General features: G+C 44.2%; 1 protein-coding gene across 1 annotated transcript; it reads right to left on the minus strand.

The window, feature by feature from the left end:
* Nucleotides 1–4,849: 4,849 nt before the first annotated feature.
* MGAT2 (alpha-1,6-mannosyl-glycoprotein 2-beta-N-acetylglucosaminyltransferase) lies at nucleotides 4,850–26,997 on the minus strand. Its single transcript, XM_068254152.1, has 2 exons — nucleotides 26,797–26,997; nucleotides 4,850–6,746 (listed from the first exon to the last, which is right to left on the minus strand). The coding sequence occupies exon 2, from the start codon at nucleotides 6,449–6,451 to the stop codon at nucleotides 5,147–5,149; it is 1,305 nt and encodes a 434-aa protein (XP_068110253.1). The 5' UTR covers nucleotides 6,452–6,746; nucleotides 26,797–26,997; the 3' UTR covers nucleotides 4,850–5,146.

Below are 26,997 nucleotides of genomic sequence, written 5' to 3' on the forward strand. Positions count from 1 at the left end.
GTTTCCATCCAAACCAACAGCTCGGGTTTTGTAAACTGACACTGCAGCTACTGCAAGGTGCATGCAAGTATCTTATGCATATGCAACATCCTTTCTTATGTACACAGCCAGCATCAGGTTTACAGCAAACCTCATTCATCAGCTCTTTGACTTGACTCTTTCTGCTATGCACAAACCAACAAGAGCCCCATTATAGTTTAATGTACTCTTCCTGATTTGTGGATGATAGGAATCAGTGGGCCTGGACTCCAGCAAGAGAGAAGAGTCTATTCAGGGTGGGCTCGAGATACTTAAAGGGAACCAGAGAGGATCAAGTATACATACCTAGGGCTTCCTCCAGCCCCATATGCACGGATCGCTCCCACGCCGCCGTCCTCCGCTGCCTGGATCCGCCGATACCGGTTCCCGTCATTACTGCCAGTCGACCGGCGGACGCGGCTAATTCTCCGCATCACAGGGGGCTCCCTCCATACAGTTACGCATGTGGCTGCCTACTGCGCAGCCGCATGCGTACGGGTATGGAGGGAGCCCCTGTGATGCGGCCAATTGGCCATGTCTGCCGGAAGTGACGGGCCCGGTCCTGGCGGATCCAGGAAGCGGAGGATGGTGGGGTGGGAGCGATCCAGGCTTATGGGGCTGGAAGAAGCCCCAGGTATGTATAAAATATTTTTCTATTTTAAAAATGCATTCCTCTCTGGTTCCCTTTAAAGGGAACCTAAACTGAGAAGGAGATGGATGATTCCTTTTAAACAATACCAGTTGCCTGGCAGTCCTGCTGAACACTTTGGCTGCAATAGTGGCTGAATCACAGACCTGAAACAAGCATGCAGCTAATCCAGTCTAACTCGTCAGAGCACCTGATCTGCATGCTTGTTCAGGGCTGTAGATAAAAGTATTAGAGACACAGAATCAGCAGGAGAGTAAGGCAACTTGTATTTTAAAAGGAAAAATCCACATCCTTCTCAGTTTAGGTTCCCTTTAAGGTGCGTACACGCACTACAAAAGGCAACAATGGGTCCGCCGGACCCTCCCGCTGGACGGTCTTTCAGACGACAGTAGCGTGTGTACGCGCTGTCGGCGGACTGATAAGGCTGTTTCTGAACGATCCGCTGTACAGGTGCTAGATGGTTCTCGGCTGAGGGGGGCTGGTCGGGGCACATTCTGCTTAGAATCTAACTTGTGTATGGAGACAGCAAGGTTATTCCAGACCCCGCTTTGTATGAAAATCAAACAACCTGGGGAAAAGGGGGGGAGGGAGTGGAGAGGACAGGACACATACCTCCCTGTTACCCAGCTCAGTCTGCCCTTCAGTTATGATCAGGCTAGAGAAGACTCAAAGAGGAGAGGGGAGAACAGATGTAAATAATGCACTGGGGAGTTGATAGGGGGGGGTCTGAGGGTGTGGGCGGGTGTTTGAGTTCCCGCAAGGGGCAGATTAGGGTCTGATCTGATGGGTAGCAGTGACGGGGTGACGGGTGATTGATAGGTGATCAGGGTGTGATTAGAGGGGAGAATAGATGCAAGCAATGCACTGGCGAGGTGATCAGGGGGGTCTGAGGGCGATCTGAGGGTATGGGCGGGTAATTGGGTGCCTGCAAGGGGCAGATTAGGGTCTGATCTGATGGCTAGCAGTGACAGGTGGTGATTGATGGGTGATCAGTGGGTGATTAGAGGGGAGAACAAATGTAAACAATGCACTTGGGAGGTGATCTGAGGGCAGGTCTGCGGGCGATCTGAGGGTGTGGGCGGGTGAACAGGTGTCCGCAAGGGGCAAGTTAGGGTCTGAACTGATGGGTGGCAGTGACAGGTGGTGATTGATGGGTGATCAGTGGGTGATTACAAGGGAGGTTAGATGTATACAGTACACCGGGGGGAGGGGCGGTCTGGGGTAGATCTGAGGGTGAGGGGTGATCAGGAGCCCCCAGGGGGCAGTTTAGGACCGAATCTAAAAAAAAAAAAAAGTGTTGACAGATAGTGACAGGGAGTGATTGATGGGTGATTGGGTGCAAAAGGGGTCGGGGGGGAGGTGTGTGAGGGGTGCTGTGGGCGATCAGGGGGCGGGGGACAGATCAGTGTGTGTGTGTGTGTGTGCTTACCAGGAGGGCTGCCTCCTGCCCTGGTGGTCCCTCGATCACTGGGACCACCAGGGCAGGAGGCAGCCTGTATAATACGCTTTGTATACATTACAAAGCGTAGTATACGCTTTCTATGTGGCAGATCGGGGGTTAACAACCCGCCGGCGCTGCTAATTGGCCGGCGGGTTGATGTCGCGGGTGGGCGGAGCCTAATGCCGGCGATTGCGCGCGCGATCGCCGGCAATCCCCTCATCCAGGACCCGACGCCTATGGGCGTTAGGCAGTCCTGGGCGTGCCACTTTGCCGACGCCCATAGTTAGTGGGCGGTCGGCAAGTGGTTAATAGAACTGCAAAACTTCCAAACATTAGGCAAAAATTTACGTCATGGAGCATTTATACAGGGACAAACTGAAAATTAAGCCATAGACAGTTGCATAATGGTTATTAAAAGACAAAGTGAAAAGAAAAAAAAAAAACTTATGCTGTAATTATTTTTATGTGTAGTACTGATGATTAATAGAACATTAGTAGACAAGAAAATAATCTAATTTTTAAATTTTTAGATATATAGCTTTCTTCTTCTCTTGCAGTTTACAAACTCCACTCTGTATTTTAAACTATAAAACAAGCAGAACTAATGACCCTTTCAGATTCTCTGAAGTAAAAATCTTATCTACGGCCTTGTACGATCGCAGCCATCTGCGCCGCTGATCCCATTCACTACAGTGAATAGGGTCAGCGCTGCTCTTGCAGACAGAACGCATGCAGTAGTACGATAGAGCATCGCACTGCTGCGCAGCGCCTATGACGTGAACGGCAGAAGGGCTGTCTATGCAATTCTGCTGTTCTTGCGTGTCGCACATACGTGCTTCCAAATACGCAGAAAAGCGCATCATGAACGCGATGTGAACGAGGCCTAAATCATCTGTCTGTTTCTTTGATGTATACGTGCTTCAGAAAACAGCGATCCAAGTGGAGAGCTCAGAGAGGCTCTTTTGCATAGATAACAACTAAAGTTTCTTAACTCTTCCTGTACTGGAAACAATAGACTCATATCTGTGCTACTAATGTTCTATTTCTTAAGGGGCCCATACACCTAACGATTTTCCCGCCGATATACAGCAGATTCGTTCACGGTGATCGAATCTGCTGTGAAATCGTTGCGCAAACGTTGACCGAACGATCAATTTCCGACCAAAATAGTTTGTTCCTGTCCGTGCAGAAAATGTTGCTCGATCGCCGGCGGGTCGGGAGTGCGTCGATAGCGGCGTTCGAATGTCCGACGACCAACGCAATACATTACCTGTTCCGCCGGCATGTGTCCTTGCTGTCACCGCTGCTCCTTTTCCGCTGGGCTCAGAGTCCGGCAGGCTTTACTTCTTCCTGTCTCAGCAGGAAGTTTAAACAGAGCGCCCACCACTGGCGGCGGCAGCAGCTTCACAGACGGTGATCGGTTTGATGCTGAAATCGATTCGCAATCTGTTTGCAGTAAAGGCAGCCATACGATCCCTCTCTGATCGGATTCGATCAGAGAGGGAACTATCTGTTGGTCGATCTGTTGGCAAATTGACCAGTGTATGGCCACCTTTAGCTGTATTACACATACAATTCATTGGCCTCAATTCACTAAGATCATGCTGGAGATAAAAAGGCAAGAGAAAACTTGCAACCACACAGGGAGAGGGTTATCTTATCTCTTCATTCCTTAAGTTACCTCCTCTGTAGTTATTTTCACACGCAGTTAATTAACAGTCTGTCTTTAACTTTAGCATTCTGGAGTTATTTTAAGGATTAAAGTGTTAAATTTAAAGAGAACCAGAAACGAAGCACCCTCATGTATTTTATTACATTTATCAGTGGGAACATGACAGTAAGCACCTATCATGCTTTTAGTTTTATTCTTCTCAGTCTAATCTGTTATCAGCTGTGATAACAATCTACCAACTGATTCAGTCTAGGTTTGACCTGGAATCATAGCTGAGTCACTCTTCTCTGGAGTCTTTTCAAGCCCAAGCCTGCTTCCTCCTGGCTCAGATTTCCTACTCAGAGCTGTTGACATGGGATGGGCTGCTGCTGCCGAGAAAAAAAGCTCTGAAACAGACAAGTGTATCTGTGTGTTTTGTGCAGCCAGCCATTATCTACTGTATGCAGTTTCATTTCTATGAGAGACACTTCCTGCAGGCAGCCACACAGCATGCCAGAATAATAAAGTTGAAAGCACACAGATGAAAGCCTGCAGCAGCCCTGCTTGTCTATAGTCTCAGAGGCTAGACAGCACATCCAGAACAGCTTATAACCTGGAAGCAGAAGGGATATGAGCCGGCGGCCATATTGGATATTTCCTGGAGCAATAATGGATAAAAAACACTCAAAAAGGCACACCAGAGTGGCAAAATGATCAGGTAGAGCATTTATTCTTTACAAGCTATAGACCGATACGTTTATTTTGTATGAATCGTTCATCTCTGGTTCCCTTTAAAGGCAGTTAACTTTAGGTTTGCCTGAGGTAAAAGGTTTCCTGAATGCTAAATGCCTCATCACCATGGTGAGAACTCTAGAAACGTTATTAAAGATAGGAGATAAGCTTAGTGAATTGAGGTCTCATAAGTTTATTTTCACTTCAGATTCCTTTTAACCTTGTGTCTTTGTCCTGGAGAGCACAACATGCTCAAGAGCTATTCAGCTTATAGCATAATATAAACACATGGGAGACAACGGCAAATGTTACATAAAACAGACATCATGTCAGCTCTCAAACAAACAGCAATCTGAGATTGCTTAGTTATCGTTTTTATTTTGAAAAGGACTTCCATGGGCGTTATACACAATGCATCCTTGACTTTGCAATTAGTAAGAAATAAGGAGGTGTAATTCATTTTACCCCAGATTCCACACGAATAGAAATGATGGACAATCATAGGACCAACGACAGACGGGAGGGAAAAAAAAACAAACAAAAAAAAAAAAAGTTGCTGAAATTAGAGAGTAAATTTGTAAACTCCTTAAGTGGGAACATTCCGCCTAGACAGAATGCTTTAGTACAAATGTAGAAAGCCTTTAGAGTCTCTCCCTCATTGCAGTCTACGATAGCTCTTACATAGTTCATGGTCTCTAATATCTCCCCACCCGCCGTTCTTCACTAATGGCGACAAAGCACCCATTGAGTGTCGCCGGCTAATCACCATGTTCTCGGGGAATAGGGAAGGTTGGTTGCCTGTAAACATAGCCTCAATTTTGGCACTTTCTGTGGTTGGTTTGCAAGATTTCTTGTGATGCATTCCACAACTCCCAATGTGATATATCCTAGGGACTTCAGCCACCATAACTTTCCAGAACTTAGGAAGACAATTAACTGTCAGGTGCTGCAGAGTCCAATCCCAATTATAATCATCGTAAGAGCAAAAAGTATCTGTACACTCAATTAGCTTCAGGTACGTGTCTCTGGTTATGGCCATCCCCATGTTGTGTTCCGTAGACTTCCAAGTTTTTATCTCAACTTTGTTTGCTTTATCAGCGAACATCGGAACGCGAGCGTATGTTCCAAGGTTCAGCACGTCACAGTCGGGACATTCTTCAGTTTTCCTGTTCCACATCTTTTTAAGGACAAAGTAGAAGTCTGGAGATAGGTAGTGATCCTCTTCGATGAAAAAGACTAGGCCCTTGTGGTCTTTTAAGACCTTAATCTTTTCCCAAACAAAATGCATTTTCCACCACCAATGGTGCTTGGTTTGTGAGAATTTAGCCTCACGGTAATGCCCAAAAGAGTCAGGATATTCCGCATTGATGCAACCAAGTTTGAGGGCATCTTTCTTCTCTATGTCTCTAGGGCAGTCCTTTGGGTCGTGTCCAGGAAATTCTTTAGGATACAACTGGATGCTGAATGGGAAAAATATCTGAAGCACTTGACAAAAATCCACACTGGCGACAATTTGATTCAGTTCTGGAGACCAGTAGTCATGGCTAAATATTAAAAGCACATTCTCGATGCCCTTTGCTTTTCGTAAAGACTCTAAAAGTTGCCGTAAATAGTCAGGACGATTGTGCACTTGCACTACAATGACCACATCATCCTGTGGCCGGTTAGTTATTTTTTCCAAGTTTTTAATAGTTTGGTCAAAATTCAGCTGAAAAACTACTGATCTATAAACCAAAGTCACGTTGTCCACCTCTTGCTTTTGTACTTTCTCAGGAGTAGACTCGTTGGCAATTTTCCTACTCCCTAGAGACACTTGTGCCCTGGCATGGACCTTCTCAACGTCCGGATCCTGAACAAAGTCATTTTTCTTTTGCCGACCACTATTCCACAGCGCGAGGCCACAGGCTACCACCACTAAAGTGAGGATGATGACTTTCTTTTTATATATACGGCACCTCATGTTATAGATGATCTGCAGCAATCACAGGAAGGGAAGTTGGAATAACACACAGGGCCTGCCTGTGGGATCCAAATCAAAGCCCAGATGGAAGCATTAAAAGCACAAATGTCTTTGGCTAACTCATCCTCCCATCTGACGAGGATATGAGCAGCAGCTCTAAGTGGGCGATCGCATACATCTTGTTTTCCTCCCAGCCTCGTGCACATTGAATGAAGCAGATCACTGACTGGGAACAGGCTCCATGCAACATCTGCTGGTAAAGGACACACTGCTTAATGTGCTCACCGCGGCTCCCCTGCAAAACAAAGATAAAGAGAATATTATCCTAAAGAGCAAATACAGGAAACACGCAGCTCACTAAACTAGTAAAAAGCTTTCCTGTGTGAAGCCACCTTCAGCTCAGGCCATTTCTTGTGTTAGGGAGAATGTGCGCACACAGACACCATCCACCCTGCCACAATGCATATACACCGTACATAGCCATGTCAGCAAAGCACAAATGAGTGAATATACCTGAATAAAAAAAAAAAAAAAAAAAATTAACTTCGTTCTGACATGATAACATGATGAGCAGCACATAGTGGTTAGCACTCTCTTGCAGCGCAGGGTCCCTGGTTCAAATCCCAGCCAAGGCACTATCTGCACAGAGTTTGTATGTTCTCCCAGTGTCTGCATTATTTCTGGGCACTACAGTTTCCTTATGCTGGGGATACACGGTACGTTTCTGTACCGTGTATCGGCCAGCTGATAATATTCAGCTGGTCCAGTCACGCTGCTCGATCCGCGCCAGCGGACAATGGCAGGGAATAGAGCAGCTGATAAGGAGCGCCGGCGGGGACGAGCGGTAATCGATCCCCGCGCGCAGGGATCCAGGGGCTAATTGGCCGGCGGATCGACCAGTGTATTCCCAGCATATACACATCCAAAAAAAACATTCAGATATGTTAACTGGCTTCCCCCTAAATTGACTTGGATGGACATATGACTATGGTAGGGATTAGATTGTGGACTCCTGTGTGGGACAGTTAGTAACAAGACTATAGACTCTGCACAACACTGCAGAAGATGTTGGCGCTATTATAAATACTGATGATGATGAAGAAAAAACTGTCAAGTGCCAACACTACAGTGGTTATAGAAAACTGCAAAGGCTCAAAACATGTAAATGAAAAAGAATGACTATTTGACTGACCAGAGCATTTTGGAATCAGTGCAAGTAGTAAACTTATCCGAAAACCCAATTAGCTTCTTCGGGAGGGGGGTGTCGCTGGGGGGGAATGGAGGCTGGACAAATACCACAGCTGCTGGTTAAATCAATAAGCCAGAAAGAGCTGTGATTTGTTAATCTTAGCTTGTGCCACATGCAGATAATTAACATATTTATTGTCATCAACGCAGCTTTAAAGTGTACCTGAGGTGACGTGTGACATGAAAAAGATTTATGTACAGTGCCAAGCATATTACAGTAAAAACTCAGGTTCACCAAAACAAAATAATAATAATAGTATTCAGAAAGGATATGGATGCTAGTACTAGGTCAAGTCAGTGTCTGCTTGACATGCTAAAGCTACTCTGGGGATGTACCGGTACTTCATGAAACAACAAAGGGCTGCCTGTACTTATGGCACATTATAAAGAGGTGACGTTACATCCTATAATTCAGACCAACTTTTTCCCCAACTGCCCTCTGTCTTGAAAAGCCATATACAAAAACAGCTGCTAGATGCACTGCACATAGAGCATGAGTCACACAAAATCATGCTATTTGCTAGTTTGTTTCAGGGCTCTAACTCAGCAATAAAACAGCCCACTCAAGTTCCACCTTCATATATGTACTGTATATGGATTGGTCCAACTGCAAACCTGCATGCAAATTGCAACAGAACTAAAAAAAATAATTTTTATATATATATATATATATATATATATAGATAGATAGATAGATAGATAGATAGATAGATAGATAGATAGATAGATAGATAGAGAAATATTGTTGGCATGTAACCAGAGTACCATCTCTCCTACCTTCTGTAAGGCCCAGTGCACACCAATAACCTAGCAGATCTGCAAAACGCTACAGGTTTTTGAAGCAGATTTCAGAGCGATTCTAGGTATGTTTAGAGAGGTTTTCTACAAACGCCTAGCGTTTTTTGGAGCGTTTTTGTGTAGCAGATTTCTTACATTGTTACAGTAAAGCTGTTACTGAACAGCTTCTGTAACAAAAACGCCTGGAAAACTACTCTGATCTAGCATTTTTCAGAGCCGTTTTCCACTTTCCTATACTTTGACATTGAGGCAGAAACGCCTCAGAAATCTACAAAATGCTGCAGCCCCTGAGTTTGCGTTTGTGGAAAAAACGAGCCGCTCTGATGTGCACCAGCCCATTCACTTTCATTAGCCAAGCGGTTTTCCCCCTGCAAGAGTTTTAAAAAACGCTTCAGAACCTCTCCGGTGTGCACCAGCCCTATCAAAAGTTTCCTAAACTCTTAAAGGACCACTATCGCAAAAAATTGCAAAAGTTAAAATGCATGTGATCATACTGTATATAAATAAGAAGCATTTTTCTTGCAGAGTAAAATGAGCCATAAATTACTTTTCTCCTATGTTGCTATACTTAAGGGGCCCATACACTGGTCGATTTCAGCTATCGATTCTATGGAATCGATCAGAAATAGATTCCATCAAATCTATAGATTGATCGATTTGGAGCCGATTTCGATGGATTTGATCTCTTTGACAGGATGGAAAATCTAGGTCGATCTGCTGCTGGTAGAAGATCCATGGCCCAGAGAGCTGCATTGGATCTAATGGTCCAATAATGCATTTAGATCGATTTTCAACAGATTTCATCCTGAAATCTATTGGAAATCTGTTGCTAGTGTGTGGCACACATCAGATAGATTCCTGTCAGATTCGACCTGACAGGCATCTGACAAATCTGAAGGTCGAATCTGCTGCAAATCTTTAAGTGTATTGCCATCTTTACAGTAGGTTGTAGAAATCTGACAGAACCAACAGCTTTTGGACTAGTCCATTTCTTCATGGGGGATTATTAGCAAAGCTCTCATTCTTTACATGCCCTGAAAAGGATTTATACAAAGATTTTGGCAGCTGGACAGAGAAACTGCCATTCATTAAGTGCTTTTGAAAACAAACAAAACCCTCAGAATCCCCCACGAGGAGATGGGTTAGCCCAAAACCTGTTGGTTCTGTCAGATTTCTACTACTTACTGTAAGTGACAGCAACATAGGAGATAAGTAATTTATGGCACATTTTACTTTGGAAGAAATGTACTTTGTATTTTTATGTGTTTACATATATTTTACGAGTCCTTAGTGGTCCTTTAAGTTACATACGCACTCTTCAGCTGGGGAGCACACTTATGTGAGTCACATGGGTTTTGCCACACAGTGGAAAACGCATGCAAAATCACATAACATGTTCGCCTATGGATTGCATAAAAAACATTGGTGTGGGATCCCCAATGCAATTTTATCAGCAGCTCAAAAATCACACAGCTAGTTGCTTTTCTCCACATGCAGTATTCAAACTACATGCGATTCACATACAATGCTTTTAAGGTATGCTTTATTTTAGTTAAAATAATTTAGTGATGTCATTTTTTTTACTCTTTTGAAAAGGCAAATTAATAAAAACAAACACTTGAAAAACACACAAAAATGCCAAAACACTCAACGGTGCTGCTGAAAGATCCAACATGATGGATCTATAAGCGACCACATGGGGCACCTATGCACATGCTACATTCTGGGCCAAGATAGCCTGAACAGCCACCTTGTCCGAGTTCTGTCTCATGTGTGTATGCGGCTTTCAACTGGAAAATGGATTCAAGGGTGTCACAGCTTGTAAGTACAATGCAATTTATATATTGTGCCTTTATTACCATTACCACAGCACTGCACTACTTAGAGAGTAAAGAATGCTGCCGCAAGGTTGGTTACAAGCCAACCCCACTATTGCTACATGATACCAATCCCTTGCTCACTCCACTGGATACCCATAAAATGGAAAATCCTCCTTAAAAATCGGCATACTAACATTAAAATCTCTACAAAATTTGGGCCCCAGATACCTGAAGGATTTGTTATAACTGCATCCCATCTCCCACAACCTCAGATCAACAGGATCTAATAACTTGACAACCTCAAAACCTTTGTAGTCAGAGTCTTCTGTCATGCTGCCTCTACCCTTTGGAAAACCTTTCCACGCCCATCTAAGACAGCTCCAACCCTAAGGCTGCTTTCACATTGGGACGTTACAGGCGCACGTTAGAGCAGCCTGTAACGCCGAACAACACACAGTAATGAATAATCAATGGGCTGTTCACAGTGCCCACGTTGCGTTACATTGTAACGCTGCACGTTAAGTGAAAGTACTGCATGCAGTATTTTATAAACGTTATTAGCCGCGTTAGACTGTGCGCACATGCTCAGTAATATGTTTTGTTTTTTTTAATATATTATGTGTAGGAGAGGAGGCGGGGAGAGTCCGCTATTGTAGCCAGCCACATGGCTACTTAATATTCACTGCAGTGTTTTCTTCCTGGAGCGGCCGCTGATTGGCTGGCGGGACCACGTGATGTGGAGTGTTCCGATCACGTGGTTTCCACATCGCATAGGACAAAAGAGGCGCACCAAGAGCTGCATAACGCAGCCTCTTGGTAGCGTACTCCAACACCACCAGGCGTTGCGTTAGGGGCACGTTATGCGACCTATAACGTCCCCTAAAATGCAACGTCTTGGTGTGAAAGAGGCCTAAATCAAAACTGATAAGCCAACTCTAATCTGGCATTTATGACCACATAACTTTATCCCCTGTAACACATCAGAAATAGCAACTATGTACTGATCGGAGGCAAGTCTATGCCCTTGTGGAGAAAAGTGCTTAACAAAAGCTTTTCTGTTGATAAAAGGTGATAATGGTTTCTGGAACTGGATCGTCATACGCTTTTCAGTTAACTTTATGATGAACATATACAGGTGTTTTGAAATGTATCCATAAAGTACTGTAACCACCTACATGTGTAGAGGGAAGCAGAATAAAATCTTACATTTTTCCTGAAAGCTGACATTTGTGCACAGCAGTGCTCAGGATTCTGAGCTTCTATGGCGCACTGAAAAAATTGTGTACGTTTAGGGACTCTACTCATCTACGGTATACTACATCTAGAGAAGTTATTTATGAAGTAGGAAGAAGGAAGTAATGGGTTGAATATTTCCACTTCACAAGGTAAGACATGCTTCATTAACTACAGACAATGCAGCAAGTGCTGCCAATTCACGGCTAGCAGTGAACAATATAACATGTGCTGTGCCGAGCGCAGAACTTCCAAGCCACATCACCACAAGCACTGACTAAGCAAAGAGAGAACAAGCTTGCCAAGTCCACAATACCAGGCACACCGCAACAAGCACTGAACATACACAAGAAGAGCATAACACAGTGAAACATGACACGCTATAGAACACAATGCAAATACATGTGAAACCACTCCTCAGCTTCTAACTGCCATTCAAGGACACCTGTACTGAGGGGTATGCAGGCTGCCATATCGATTTCCTATTAAACAATGCAAATTGCCTGACTGTCCTGCTACTCTGGCTGCAGTAGTATCTAAATCACAAATCTGATACAAGCATGCAGCTATTCCAGTCAGACTTCAGCCAGAGCACCTGATCTGCATGCTTGTTCAGGGTCTATGGCTAGAAGTATTAGGAGGTAAAGGCTCACCAGGACAGACAGGCAATCTGCATAGTTTAAAAGGAAATAGGTCAGCCTTGATATCCCTCTTACTTCAGGTGCACTTTAAAAAGAACCCAAGGTATGAGATGTATGATTTATTTCCTTTTAAACCAGGGCTGTGAAGTCGGAGTCGAGGCAATTTTGGATACCCGGAGTCGGAGTCGTTGATTTCATAAACGGAGTAGTCGGAGTCAGGAGTCGGATGATTTTTGTACAAAATCCACAGCACGATTAAGTATTAGTCTAAGGAATCAGAGTCGAGGCTATTTTGGGTACCCGGAGTCGTGGTTTCATAAACTAAGGGGTCGGAAGATTTTTGTCCCGACTCCACAGCCATGTTTTAAACAATATCAGTTGCCTGGCTGTCCTGCTGATCTTTCTGGTATGCAGTGTATGACTCACACAAGCAAGCAGCCAATTTTGTCAGAAACATCTGATGTGCATGCATGTTTGGGGTCTACGGCTAAGGGCCTGTACACACTGAAAAACGCAGGCAAAAACGCAAGCGCATGCGTTTTTAAAGTGCCTGTAGTTTTAAAAACGCATGTGCTTTTGCCTGCGTTTTTTTTGTGCGTTTGCGTTTTTCTTGTAATTGCTAAAGAATCCTTTGTTTTTTTTCTAGTTTACATTTCAACAGGAATCAGGACATTGCAGAGTCTTCTGGGATACTGACTTCTGAAAAACGCAGGCAAAAACGCAAGCGCATGCGTTTTTAATGAGTTTTTCATGCGCTGCGCTTAAAAAAGCGCAGCAGGCACTGCGTTTGCGTTTTTTTAAAAACGCATCGCACCAGTGTGTACAAGTCATCACGATTTTCATTCTTTTTCAAAAGACCTTGCGTTTTTAAAAACGCAACGCAAGCGCAGCAGTGTGTACAGGCCCTAAAAGTATTAGAGACTGTGGATTAGCAGGACAGCCAGGCAATGTGCATTGTTAAAATATGTCAGCCTCCTTCGGTCTCTCTAAATCATCTGTAGCTCTAATCTTAAAAAATAATAGTACAATCAGTGGCTGGGTGCACACTTGTCTGCCGGTTCTTTGTGTGTGCTTTTCTGCACACAATAAGGCTGTAGCCACACTGGGAGCACGTTTTGACCATCAGAGCTTTCTGAGAGTTTTAAAAACAAAACAAGAAAATACAAAAACAACTCTTCCATTGACTTGCATTAAATTCCAATAAATTCCAGTTAAAAATCACTGCAATCGCGATTCTCTACCCCCCCCCCCCCCCAAAAAAAAAAATACCCCACGATTGTGATTTCCTACAAACGCTCAGAAAGCACAGATGGTCAAAAAAGCACTCAGAAAACACTCACAGTGTGTCTACAGCTTAGTGTTTGTATGTGGTAAAAAAAAAAAAAAAAAAAATTTCACAGAAATGAATGTAGTTCACTGAGGAAATGAACACAATCGTGTTTTTTTTTGCATAGAAAAAAACGAATTGAAATGTGTACTGGCGCATTGATTAACATTGGCTATCAGTTTTCCTATGCAGAAAAAAAACATGAAAACAGACAAGTCCCTGCCTTAGGCCCTGTTCACATTGCGTTCTGGTCGCATGTCTGTCAGCGATTTTTTTTTTGAGGCATCTTTCCATTGCCCCCCCCCCCCCGATTCCTAGCGCTTGGGTGGGCGATTTATTTTTGTGCTTAGCGGTTTTCTAAGCATTTTTTTCCGAGCGGTTTTGTAATTCACTCCCTGACGCAAGTCTGGAAGTGAACTCTTTAACCTGGAAAAGAATACAATGCATTTATTCTTAAAAAAGCAAACGCAATTGCCTTAATGCGCGTTTTTGTTTGCGGTCGCCGATTTTCCTATACCTTCCATTGACGCGGAATCGCCCCAAAAATGGAACACGCACAGCTTTCCAAGCCGACCCGCGCTGATATGAACCCTCTCATAAACATGCATTGACCATGAGAGGGGGAGTTTTTAAAAAGCGTAGGCGGCCAAAAAAGACGAAAAACGCCTGCAGTGTGAACAAGCCCTTAGGCCTCGTTCACATTAGGGATGTTTCTGTGCACTTTTCAGAGCGCATTGCCCTGTGCGTTCTGCAAGGTATTGATTTTCCCATGTAATTAAATATGCCTGGTTCACATCTATGCGCTGCGCTGAGCAGTGTTACAAAAACGTAGTGTTGCCTGCATTTCTGTGCATTGAGCTGTAAAGCGCACATCAATGCAATTGAATAGGACCACTTTTTTTAGCGCATAGAAGCGCATACAAGCGTGTACAAGCGCATGCGCTTTTTACCCCTAATTGGAAAAAAAAAAATACATTTACTGTATATACTTGAGTATAAGTCTAGAAAGTTAGGTCTGATTCACTTCATAAAAGTATAGAGGTCGACTTATACACGAGTCACGGGCAACACTGAGCACACTGAGTAATGTGTGTACTAATAGTGACATTCCCATTTGCAGCAATGTACCCAGTGGTAAGTGATGCTTTGAGGAAAGGAAATGCCAAGAAGGCACAGGTCTGAAAGGAGGGGGAATACTGAGCAGCATAAAAGAGTGAATAATTGCAGCACTTGGTGGCCTGGAGGAGATATTGGCTGCACTTGGCTTCAATACTGTATGCAGTGCTGTCATTAACCCCTCCTGAGCCCCAAGTGCAGCCATTAACTTTGCTGTGTAGACTTATACTTGAGTCAATAAAAAAAATTCCAGCTTAAGGTTGAATATTGGGGTCAACTTATACACGAGGTCGATTTGTATTCGAGTATATACGGTACATATGAAAGCTTTGACAACTGCTACAATAAGAAAAACTGGCCTAAAAAAAGCGCAGCGCAACGCACTGAAGCATTTTTTAACACGCGCTAAACCAAAAACTGAATAAGGCAAAAATTCTAATAGCAATCAGGATGATTGAGTACATACAGTGTAGAGAAGAAAAGTTCTGGATACAATAGCTAAATACAGAAAAAAAAAAAATACAACATACTGTTTATTATAAATGCACGAATTGCAATCACTGTACAACCGCTAGCTAACCTGTAACGAACAAAAGCTGTTCTGGGGGGGGGGGGGGGGGGGGGGGGGTACTCACCTCGGGTGGGGAAAGCCTCTGGATCCTATCGATGGCTTCCCCCGCCCTCCTCCATCCCACGGCGGCGGCGAAAAAGCTTCGGGAACGGCGGGGATATAAGTATTTACCTTCTCAGCTCCAGCACAGGAGCAGTACCTGCTCTCCGCTCGGAGATGGGCGGAAATAAGCGATGGATGTCAGGCCGCTCTACTGCGCAGGCGCAAGTCTCCTGCGCATGCGTAGTAGAGCGGACCCGACAGAGATCGGCTATTTCCGCCTATCTCCGGGCTGAGAGCTGCAACAGCGCCCCTGCTGGAGCCAGGGAAGGTAAATATAGCAAGCCTTGTCAGGCTTGTCGAGCACGGATTGCGGGACGCTTCAAGGGAGCCAGCCCTGGATTGCCTGCAGCTACAGGGATGGGGGAAGCCTCATTAGGACCCAGAGGCTTCCCCCTCCCGAAGTGAGTACCCCCCAGGGGAACTTTTTTTTTTTTCTGTTACAGAGTCTCTTTAAATTAAAAATCATTTCAAATGCAGCCATAATCACTCCAAAAATTGCAGCAATAAAATCAAAACAAAAGCATTCCGCGACTGCGATCTCCAGTGGGCTTCATTAGAGCCAAAATGTCCTGCAATATATTACTCAATATTTTTCTTACCTTCCTGGAATTAGGTTTTAAGTTCTAGTTCCTGATTAATTTGCTTCTCACATCTTGAGCATGTGTAGTGTACTGTTTGCATTTGGCATAATTTACAGTGCCATCTGGAGCAAGAGGTTCTTTTTATAATGAGCGCATATTACACGCTTAGACTTTGATAACACCGCTCTTAGTGTTGGCTACATTGTCACACATCTCCCTTCTCAATGTCTCGTGCATTACCACATCATTGTGAAACCCCAACAGGCATCTATCTCGTCCCCCTCCCATCTTAGGCCCAGTACACACTGACAACGCATGTCCCCCGACAGGGAACATCGCTGGGCCGGGCTGCGCGCACATGTTTCAGCTGTGTAGCTGGCGGGGGGGGGGGGGGGGGGGGGGGGGGAGGGGGGGGGTTGGTAGAGGCAACATGACACGAGCGCCGTACATGACGTCACCAGGAGGGCAGGTGAAAGTACGGACAATTGGATTGGCGACCGCCAGGTGTGGTTGAGTAGACCGCCAGGTGGCTCGCTCACGGGTTGGGGGTCACGGTGCCGCACACACGCCTGGTTGTCAGCTGAGACAGTTATTGACCACCTCAGCCGACTTAATTCAGCCGTGTGTACGAGGTTTTAGGCTATGTTCACATGCTGTGGACATATGTGCAAAACATCATTAACTTCCATGTAAATGTCTAAAGCATTAGCGGATACCTGAAGTGCCCCCTCACTTCAGGTTTCCTCTAAGTCGGCTGAGGTGGTCAATAACTACTGTCTCAGCTGACAATCAGGCGTGTGTGCGGCACCCGTGACCCCCAACCCGTGAGCGAGCCACCTGGCTGTCTGCTCAACCACACCTGGCGGTGTGTAAAGGAAATGAATATGGCAGCCTTCTTATCCCCCTATAAGAAGGCTGCCATATTCATTTCCTTTACCAGTTGCCTGGCAGTCCTGATCTATTTGGTTGCAGTAGTGTCTGAATCACACACCTGAACTAAGCATGTGGCTAATCTTGTCAGAAACATCTGATCTGCATGCTTATTCAGGGTCTATGGCTATGAGTATTAAGGTGGCCATACACTGGCTGATATGGCCAGCCGATAGATCCATTTCTGATCAGAGAGGGATTTATCTGCTCCATTCCCTCCACACAGATTTTCAATTGATTTCAGCATGAAATCTTTGAATATCTGTGTGCGCCTGCCTGGGCCCAGTCTCTGCTTCTCCCCACCAGCTGGTCAGTCTTCACTTCTGTGTCCCTGGGCACCTGTGTGGTGTAATACAGGGAACAGACACTAGGGGAGCTGTGACCACTAGAGGCCTATAGTATTAATGTGAATCCGAGGTGATAAGAGATATGGAGGCTGCCATATTTATTTCCTTTTAAGCACTACCAGTTGCCTGGCCGTGTTGCTGATCCTCTGCCTCTAATAATTTCAACCGTAGACCCTGAACAAGCATGCAGCAGATGAGGTGTTTCTGACATTATGGTCAGATCTGACAAGATTAGCTGCATGCTGGTTTCTGGTATAATTCAGCCACTACTGTGTGCAAAATGATGAGCAGGGCTGCCAGGCAACTTGTATTATTTAAAAGGAAATAAATATGACTCCATAAATAAGACTCCATAGTCTGCTTTGCTGGGTGGTGGCAATTGGTGTTTATAACATTTTCTTTTTCTTTATTGTTCTACTGTTCACAATAATGGTATTGTTCCTCTGTTTATTCACTGTTATGGTATCTATGCTACTCTCTTACATCTTATGCTGGGCATACACGGTAAGATTTTCTCTTATCAATCGAGCCACTGATAGCTCGATTGATAATTTCCGACATGTCCGATCACCGCACGGATCGATTCCCCGCTCTATACCCGCAGGCGGACAATAGCGGAAATCGAGCAGGAGATAAGGAAGCGCCCGCAGGGACGAGCGGGAATCGATCTGGGCGGCCGCGGGTATGCGGCGGGAGTCGATCTTACCGTGTATTCCCAGCATTACTCAACTTTCCACATATCTCACAGTCTTATACACCAGCTCTCACCCTCACCATGGCTCATTGCTAGATTATTTAACTTTTTAGTGTACCCAACCACCATATGGTTTTAATGATTTTATATTTATTGATTTTGACATATTGCTATGTGGAGGCCTGATAAAATGTCTATCCCAAAACAAGTTGATGTTGTCGCCTCTATACTTGCAACTGCACTAACTTGATGTTATCACGGCTGTATGTTCGCCATCCTCGGCTATGGAATATGGTTCTTGAATATTTATGAATTTTTATGAATATTTTGCATGACTTTTGTCTTCAATAAAGACTTTGTATTTTTGCATATAAACCTTTTTGAGTTTTATACATATCCTTGTATTGGCATAAAGCTAGACATTCATATTGTAAACAATTCCACCTCTTGTATACCCCCTCCACCCCCATTCCTCTAGGTTGTAAGCTCGCAGGGGCAGTGCTCTCTCACCATTTTGTGTCTTGGAATTGAGTTTATTCATCATATTCATTTGTCACTGTAATTACCATATCTACCAATTCTGTATTTTGAACCAGTGTCTAACATTGTCTTTTTTATTATGTGCTCCATGTATGTTTCTTACTTTGTACAGTGCCACCGAATATATTAGTGCTTTATAAATCAATAATAAAAAGTACAAGTGTACTTGTACTTAAAGTGAACCTGAACCAAGTAAAATTATTTAAAATACACATATGATGTACCTGCAAATGAATTGTACATACTTACCTCGCTGTCAGTTCCTCTTAGAAGATCACCATTTTCTTCTTACATCGATCCCTTCCAGTTCTGACAAGATTTTTTCAGAACTGAAATATATCAGTTGCTGTCAGTTATAAGTGAAAGGACAACTGATGAGCAAAGTAATGTCCATGTTTCCCTATGGCTCACATGGGCAATATTACAGTTTAACAGTGTACTGACCAGAAAACTGTTATGGGGGGTCATCACCATTTTTAAAATGGAAAACTGAAAATTCTGTCGATCGCAGTGGTCAAACGGGACACAAGAGAGGAGAAAGATTGATGTGTAGACTACACGGGAGGCAAGTAGGATACGGTTAGGTTTATTTTGACTTTTAATTTTCAGTTCAGGTTTGTTTTAAGCACTCTTCAATTATCTAATTAAACAATACACTGTACTTCCATTGCTGTTTTTAACCCAGATTTAAAATTATGGCATATCAGTCTAATCCTTTACAATAAAGGCTGCCATACACTGTTTGATTGCCACCAGATCGACCAACAGATAGATCCCTCTCTGATCGAATATGATCAGAGAGGAATCCAATGGCTGCCCATACACTGCACACAGATTTTGAATCTATTTCAGCAAGAAATCGATTCACAACCTGTGGAACTGCTGCTGCTGCCCTGCCTCACCGCCCCTCCACACCCAGCCAGCAGCAATATTATTACCTGTCTGCCCGCGCGAGTCCCCAGGTCCGTGTTGTCCCTTCTTCCAGCATCCTCCTCCGTCTTCACTTCACTTCCTGTCCTGTGACAAGTGGAATTTCAAACATTAGACCACCCTTTACTATTTGAACTTTGCCTTCTCACGGGACGGGTCAGGAAGTTAAGAGAAGACGGAGATGACGCAGCCAGACATGAAAGACTGCAGGGACCCGGGGACTCGCGCCGGTGGACAGGTGATATGACTGCTGCGTCGGTCGTCATCGCATTGAATGCCGCTAATGACTCGCTTCTGACCCACCGGTGATCGAGCTAAATTTTCTGCCTGGACAGATTGACTGAATCGATCGATTCCGGGTGGAAATCGGTCAACAATTGCATTAACGATTTTACAGCAGATTCGATCACAGTGATCTGCTGTACATTGGTGGGAAAATCAACGTAGTGTATGGGTACCTTAAAGGAGAACTGTAGTGAGAGGTATATGGAGGCTGCCATATTTGTTTCCATTTAAGCAATACCAGTTGCCTGGCTATCCTGCTAATCCTCTGCCTCTAACACTTTCAGCCATAGGCCCTGAACAAGCATACAGCAGATCAGGTGTTTCTGACAATTTTGACAGGTATGAAAAGATTTGCTGCATGCTTGTTTCTGGTGCGATTCAGACACTTTTTCAGCCAAATAGATCAGCACGGCTGCCAGGCAACTGGTATTGCTTAAAGTGAACCTCCGGACTAAAAATCGACTCGGCGCCACTGAAAAGGCTTGGTGTTTCTTTAACAGTTTCACAGCATCAGAACTTTGTTTCTCTTGTACAAGCCTCATTTTTAGCTGCACAGAAGAAAACTGCCCGGGCTTTTTTCCCCTGATGCTGTGCAAAGCATGATGGGATTTCTGATGTTGTTCTCGTTCTGCTGTTTTGGTGCAATTTTTTTTTTTTACCATTTTGATTTTGACATTTGAAGCCTAGCGTGTGCAGCTGGGAGGGGTAATCAGGACACAGGACAGTTGGAACTGTGTCTCCTGCTCCTTGTCACCTCCTTTCAACCAAAAAGATGGCTGCCCCATGACAAAGATGGCAGCCCCCATGAATCACAAACATTTGCCTGTTCTTTTAAAACAGGGTGGGTAAGAGATTATATTACCTATCTATTCTAATTAACATAACTAATGTAACTTGATGACAGTATGTTTGTTTAGGCTGAAGTTCCCCTTTAAAAATAAATATGGCAGCCTCCATATACTTCTCACTACAGTTCTCCTTTAAAAGGGAAGGTTCAGGGACCGTTGAAAAAAAAATAAAAATCCGCATCCACTTACCTGGGGCTTCCTCCAGCCCGTGGCAGGCAGGAGGTGCCCTCGGCGCCGCTCCGCAGGCTCCCGGTGGCCAACCTGACCTGGCCAGGCCGGCGGCCAGGTCGGGCTTCTTCTGCGTTCCAAAATGCGCCTCACGGCGGCGCGCTGACGTCATCGGACGTCCTCCGGGCTGTACTGCGCAGGCTCAGAACTACTGAGCCTGCGCAGTACAGCCCGGAGGACGTCCGATGACGTCAGCGCGCCGCCGTGAGGCGCATTTTGGAACGCAGAAGAAGCCCGACCTGGCTGCCGGCCTGGCCAGGTCGGCCACCGGGAGCCTGCGGAGCGGCGCCGAGGGCACCTCCTGCCTGCCACGGGCTGGAGGAACCCCTAGGTAAGTGGGTGCGGATTTTTATTTTTTTTTCAACGGTCCCTGAACCTTCCCTTTAAGAAATTACCCAACACTAGCTCTTTTTTTTTTTTTTCTTTTTTTATTTATTTATTTATTTATTGTTGTTTTTTTTACACCAGTGTCATTGAGCTCACAATTCGGCAGATCTGAAAATTCGAGTCTAACCTCAATTTGCATAAACAGAAATAGAGCTTTACACAATGCAAATCAGAAAGAGAAACTAAGGGCTAGTTCACAGTAATCAGTTGCGTTGCAGAATCATTCTGCATGTCAATTCACTGCCCATGCAATCCTATGGGCCCGATTGCGTTATTCTAAACTCGCTGTATGCAGGCTTTGTATTAACTTTATTTCCACTCTCCTTTGGAGTTCACACTTATAACACGTGCATTATGCAACTGATCACTGAACGTAGCCTAAAGTTTCCAAATCTAATAACCCCATGTAAGGTTCAGAGTATACTTTGGGATTTGTAAAGCCTAGGATTTTTCATCTGATCACTGCTCCTCAGCGTGCCCGATACTCTCTCCTGTTCCACTAAGGATGCCCAATCAGGAGAACATTAATGCCCAGGCACACCCAGACAGTTGTTATCAAAGACAACTGAAGTGAGAGGCATGTGGAGGCTGCCATATTTATTTCCTTTTAAACTATACTAGTTGCCTGGCTGCAATGCTGGTCTATTTGGCCGCAACAGTGTCTGAACAACACCAGAAACAAGCATGCAGCTCAACTTGTCAGATCTGACAATGTCAGAAACCCCTGATCTGCTGCATGCTTGTGCAGTGGCTATGGCTAAAAGTGTTAGAGACAGAGGATCAGCAGGAGAGCCAAGCAACTGGTATTTCTTAAAGCGCAACTGAAGTTAAAAGAACATGGAGGCTGCCATATTTACTTCCTTTTAAGCAATACCAGTTGCCTAGCAGGCCTCCTGATCTATTTGGCTGAAGTAGTGTTGGAATCACAGCAGAAACAAGCATGCAGCTAATCTAGTCAGATCTGAAAATAATGTCAGAAACACCTGATCTGCTGCATGCTTGTTCAGGGTCTATGGCTGAAAGTATTAGAGGCAGAGGATCAGCAAGACTGCCAGGCAACTGGCATTGCTTAAAATGCAATAAATATGGCAGCCTCCATATCCCTCTCACTTCAGTTGTGCTTTACATGGCTGGCAACCTTCACCAGGGTGATAACAGAATATACCTAGGATTGCTAGAAGGTTACTGAATTACAGCTTTATCTGATCGCAGTAATAAATACACATCCACAACAGCTTCTCTTTTACTTTATACAGCAAAACCTTGATTTAAGAAAAAAAAAAAAATGTTGCACAAGTCTGCTGTCAAGCAACAGGTATTGCACAAGCCTTTATCAGCTCAATTGTGGGCTGAGCCTGACATGAACTAAGTGTAAACATTCTGCTAGCAGTCCAGCACGGTATACCATAATTACTTTTCAGTGCTGATTATCTCCAACCCAGCCGAGATCGAGGTATGTAAGGTTAACAATCATCTTGTCATGCTAGGGTCTCAAATCTAGCTAAACCACTATCCGCATGGAGTTTGTATGATCCACCCCATATCTGCGTGGCATTTCCTCCTTGCACAACAGTTTCCTCATATTCCAAAAAGCTACTGTTCGTGTAACTGGTTTCCCCAAAACTGACTCTACAATATGACAGCGATATCAGACATGTTCACACTGTTTCAGCTCTATGCCCTATAATACCTCATTGGTTAGTAATCTGCACAGGACGATAGGAAGTGCTAAAATTCCATTTACAACAAAACAGACATGTGATATGAAGTTTGACGAGGCAGGTTTTTCCTTCTTGCTCTACAGTGGGCTGAACTTTGAACACAGCTAGCGAAATGTGGAAGTTTAAGGTCTAAAACTGCTTTCCAAATCTGATTAAGCATGTACAAGGTTTTTTGTCAGCTCAAATGAACTCTGCTTCCTGTACAGCAAAAATGCCTCAAGTCTGAATGCACAATCATCTCCAAAAGAGACCAGGAAGAAAACTTCCCGAGTTCAGTACATACCACTGCTAATTTACTATCAGTATAACATCTAATACTGTGCTTACTGGAGGGGTAGGGGAAGGCTGAAATGCATATGTATTTTCATGTGTTTTAAAGAGGATCTGAACTCAGAACTTCCGCTCTGCTCTGAAAGATAAGCAACAGCATAATAACCTTTAAGGCTTCTTTCACAGTGTGACGTTAAAGTCGCATGTTAGAAAATGTCACAACGAAAACGAACGCACAGCAATGTTAACTCTTGGTGACATTCACAGTGCACACGTTGCGTTTGTGTGTAACGTGTAGAGTTATTAGAAAGTGCTGCATGCTGTGTGTTATACACGTTATTAGCTGTGTTGGACTGTTTGCACATGCTCAGTAATGACTTGGAAGCATACATTTCATTGCCTGTATGCTCTACTGTATGCAACCATAACGGGGCATTAAGTTGCGTTGTGAGTTTTTGGGACGTTGCTTTGTTAGTTTGCGTTGCGACTTTATCGTCGCATCAAAACGCAACCTCTCATTGTGAAAGTGGCCTAAAGAAAAACATACAAATCCAGCAATACATCTGAAGTGTCTCTACTTCCAACTTTCATGGAAGAAGACAAAGGGTTAACATCCTGTGTTTACAGATTAGCTGCTCTGCTGAGGTTGCCAGCTTTAAAGTGGACCCGAACTCTTGTACAGGACAGAAGGAGAACAGAGAAATCCACCCTGTATGTATTTAGAGAGTTTAACCTAGGGGTGCCCATTGTGTAGATTGTGATCTACCGATAGATTGCAAAGGACTTCATGGTAGATCCAGACCATACTACATTTTCCATTCTGCACATACATTTGTGCTCATAAAATTGTACATGGGTAGATCATTTTAACTCACTTGGCTCATTTTTAAAGTAGCTCACAAGATGAAAAAGTGTGGGCATCTCTGGTTTAAAGGAGAACTGTAGTGAGAGGTATATGGAGGCTGCCATATTTAGTTCTTTTTAAGCAATACCAGTTGCCTGGCAGCCCTACTGGTCTATTTGGCTGAAAAAGTGTCTGAATCACACCAGAAACAAGCATGCAGCAAATCTGGTCATATCTGTCAAAATTGTCAGAAACACCTGATCTGCTGCATGCTTGTTCAGGGGCTATGGCTGAAAGTATTAGAGGCAGAGGATTAGCAGGATAGCTAAGCAACTGGTATTGCTTAAATGGAAACATATGGCAGCCTCCACATACCTCTCACTACAGTTCTCCTTTAACATGTCTAGTTCCCCTCATCAGTGACTAATCAAGTTTTAATTTGATCTCAGCTGAGTCAGCTGGCTGCCACAGCAGAGCAGTTGATCGGTAAACACAGGATGTTGACAATATTTTCTGCTTCCATGAAAGCAGGAAGTAGACACACTGTAGATTTATTGCAGAATTTCTATCAGCTGTAACAAAACTATTTTTCTTTAAAGGTTAATATGTTGTTGCTTATCTTTTTAGAGCAGAAAATAAGAAGTTCTGAGTTCAGGTTCCCTATAAAGGCACTATCTATGGCCTTAAAAAAAAAAAAGTTAATGTTCTCTCCACAGCAGCTAATGAAATAGATAGATAGACACACACAATTACTACAAGCTGCAAGTTTTGCATACATGCAAAAATTTATGTAATATGACCAAGCTCATTAATTTACATGGGCTGAAATTTTTTATATCTTCAAGTTTAATATAGAAATATAAGTTATTACATTAAAAGGTGTTGTAGGCTTACATAAACATCATATGAATATGGGCTGAGAATTTTAATTTTTTTTGCGTTGCGAGAAACCGCTTATGATCTTGCAAAGTGCTTTAACCTTCCAATATTAATAAATGAGCTAAAATCAATATAGAGGTATATTGCACCATTGACAAGTGCTTTATTTTCAAGTATACCGGTGTCCAAATATGTATGCTATAAGACTTCAAGATGTGTCATAACTTCTACTTTCACTTTTCTCCATCCAAACTGCTCTCACTGGCTAACTTTCTACAGCTCTAGTTATTTTGTATTTATATAGCGCTGACATCTTCCACAGGGCTGTACAGAATGTGCAGTTCTGTCACTTGCTGTTCTTCAGAGGGGTTCACAATCTAATCCATCCCATAGTCACATGTCTATTGCAGTCTAGGGCCAATGTAGGGAGAAGCCAATAAAATTATCTGTACATTTTTGGTATGTGGGAGGAAACCCGTGTAGAAGACACTGGAACATGCTCAGTCTGGGATTCGAACCATGGACAAGGCAAGAGTCCACTATGCCCCCGTGAGTTATTGGCAACAGTACTAGATACATCTTTAAACCTGTGCTTGTACTGTAATGAAGACTGTTGGGAACTTTAAAGCAGGCAACATGGTTTAAAGGGAACCCAATAAAATAAAAAAAAAAAAAAGTTAGCTACTTAACTAGTTAACTAGGTAGAGAGAAGCCTCTGGATAGTCCAGATACTTCCCATATCGTCCTCTCCCTACTGTCGCCATGCAGTGACCCTCTGAACATATATAGCAAGAGCTTTTCAGATAGGTTCTTGTTGCCACGCTCTCCCCACAGAGTACGGCTGTATTTCACCTGCACAAGTATGGGTTCCCTGCAAGAGCGGCTTGGCACTACTGTGCAGGCAAACTCGCACAGGCTCAGTACAAGAGGAGCACAGTCCTGGTGTTGAGGAGGACATGGAAAGCCTTGAGAGATTCAAACTTTTTATTTTGAAAATGCCTTGGGTTCACTTTAAGGGAACCAACAGCTTTTCATAAACTAAAGGAAGGCAACTGCAAGAGCCAGGCTCCCTGCAGCCCTGTGGGATATTACTGGACGCTAGTCGAGGCTCAAGGGGATCCAGCAGGAAACCCCATAGACCAACTGCTAATTCCTGATTGTGGCAAGCTAGTCACGTCCATTTATTTGTAAGAAATGGGTTGCATAAGCTTCCAGCTTCTTGGCTGGGCAAACTCTCTGACGATTTCAGAACTACAGTCAACATTTTTGAGGACATTAGTTGTCCAAGGTTCCAAATTAATTTTGTTTTTGAGATCCTATGTAACTCATGTAGGCTGTGTAGTTTGCCTCCTCCTCCTCCCCCGTTACTTGTTTATTGTTATACACTTAAAACTTCCAATAAAGACCAATTTGGGGGAAAAAAAATGCATAACCTTTGGGCACATTGCTCACTTCAGCTGCCGTCTCACTCACGCACCTTTACTGAACCTATTCAGTTGGCATGGATAGCTTTTCTCGATGTGTCCCCTATTCCTTACAAATTTAGTGGACACAACTATATTGCCGCAAACAGGAAGTGGCCATCATGGGTTCCCTTAAATAGACTATTGCAACATGAGAGAGACACACACACACACACACACACACACACACACACACACTAGACTACAGGGAAGAAAACAAATCAGACAGCAGAAAACTAGTATTTATCACTCCTTACATCTGCACATACATTGAATTCACACTACACGGCTGCAGCATAATAAGTGGAGGCAGGGGGACCCCTGGGGTACACACTGCTCTGGGACACTTACAGGCCCACTCATGTAGTGCCAGTGGGGGGAAACACAACCACCACCCCCCAGGTACTGGCACCCCTACCACACATGATAGAGCAGCCCTCTCTACATGCCAGTCTAGACTCCCCTCTCCCTAGCACCAATATACAGCATCACGTGACTCATTCCCACAGCAGGAACCCGAGTCCCTCCCCCGCTCCCCTCACCTGCGGCTCCGGCTGCCGTTCCCTGACAGTATGAAGCTATGCTTCCCCCCAGTGCGCTCCCTGACCCAGCAGTGTCTGTCAGGCCCCGCCTTCTCACTCCTCTCATTTGCTGGCGGCACCCGTGACGTTCCGCTGCGGATGGCAGCCGCCCGCCAGCCTTCCCGACTGCAGCCCACCAAGGGTTAACAAAGCGAGTCTGGT

The sequence above is a fragment of the Hyperolius riggenbachi genome, chromosome 9 (genome assembly GCF_040937935.1).
Source record: "Hyperolius riggenbachi isolate aHypRig1 chromosome 9, aHypRig1.pri, whole genome shotgun sequence".
In the NCBI taxonomy this organism is placed as follows: domain Eukaryota; kingdom Metazoa; phylum Chordata; class Amphibia; order Anura; family Hyperoliidae; genus Hyperolius; species Hyperolius riggenbachi.

What these genes read in the sequence shown, in the direction of transcription:
- MGAT2 (XM_068254152.1), bottom strand. Translation starts at nt 6,451, where the DNA reads ATGAGGTGCCGTATATATAAAAAGAAAGTCATCATCCTCACTTTAGTG.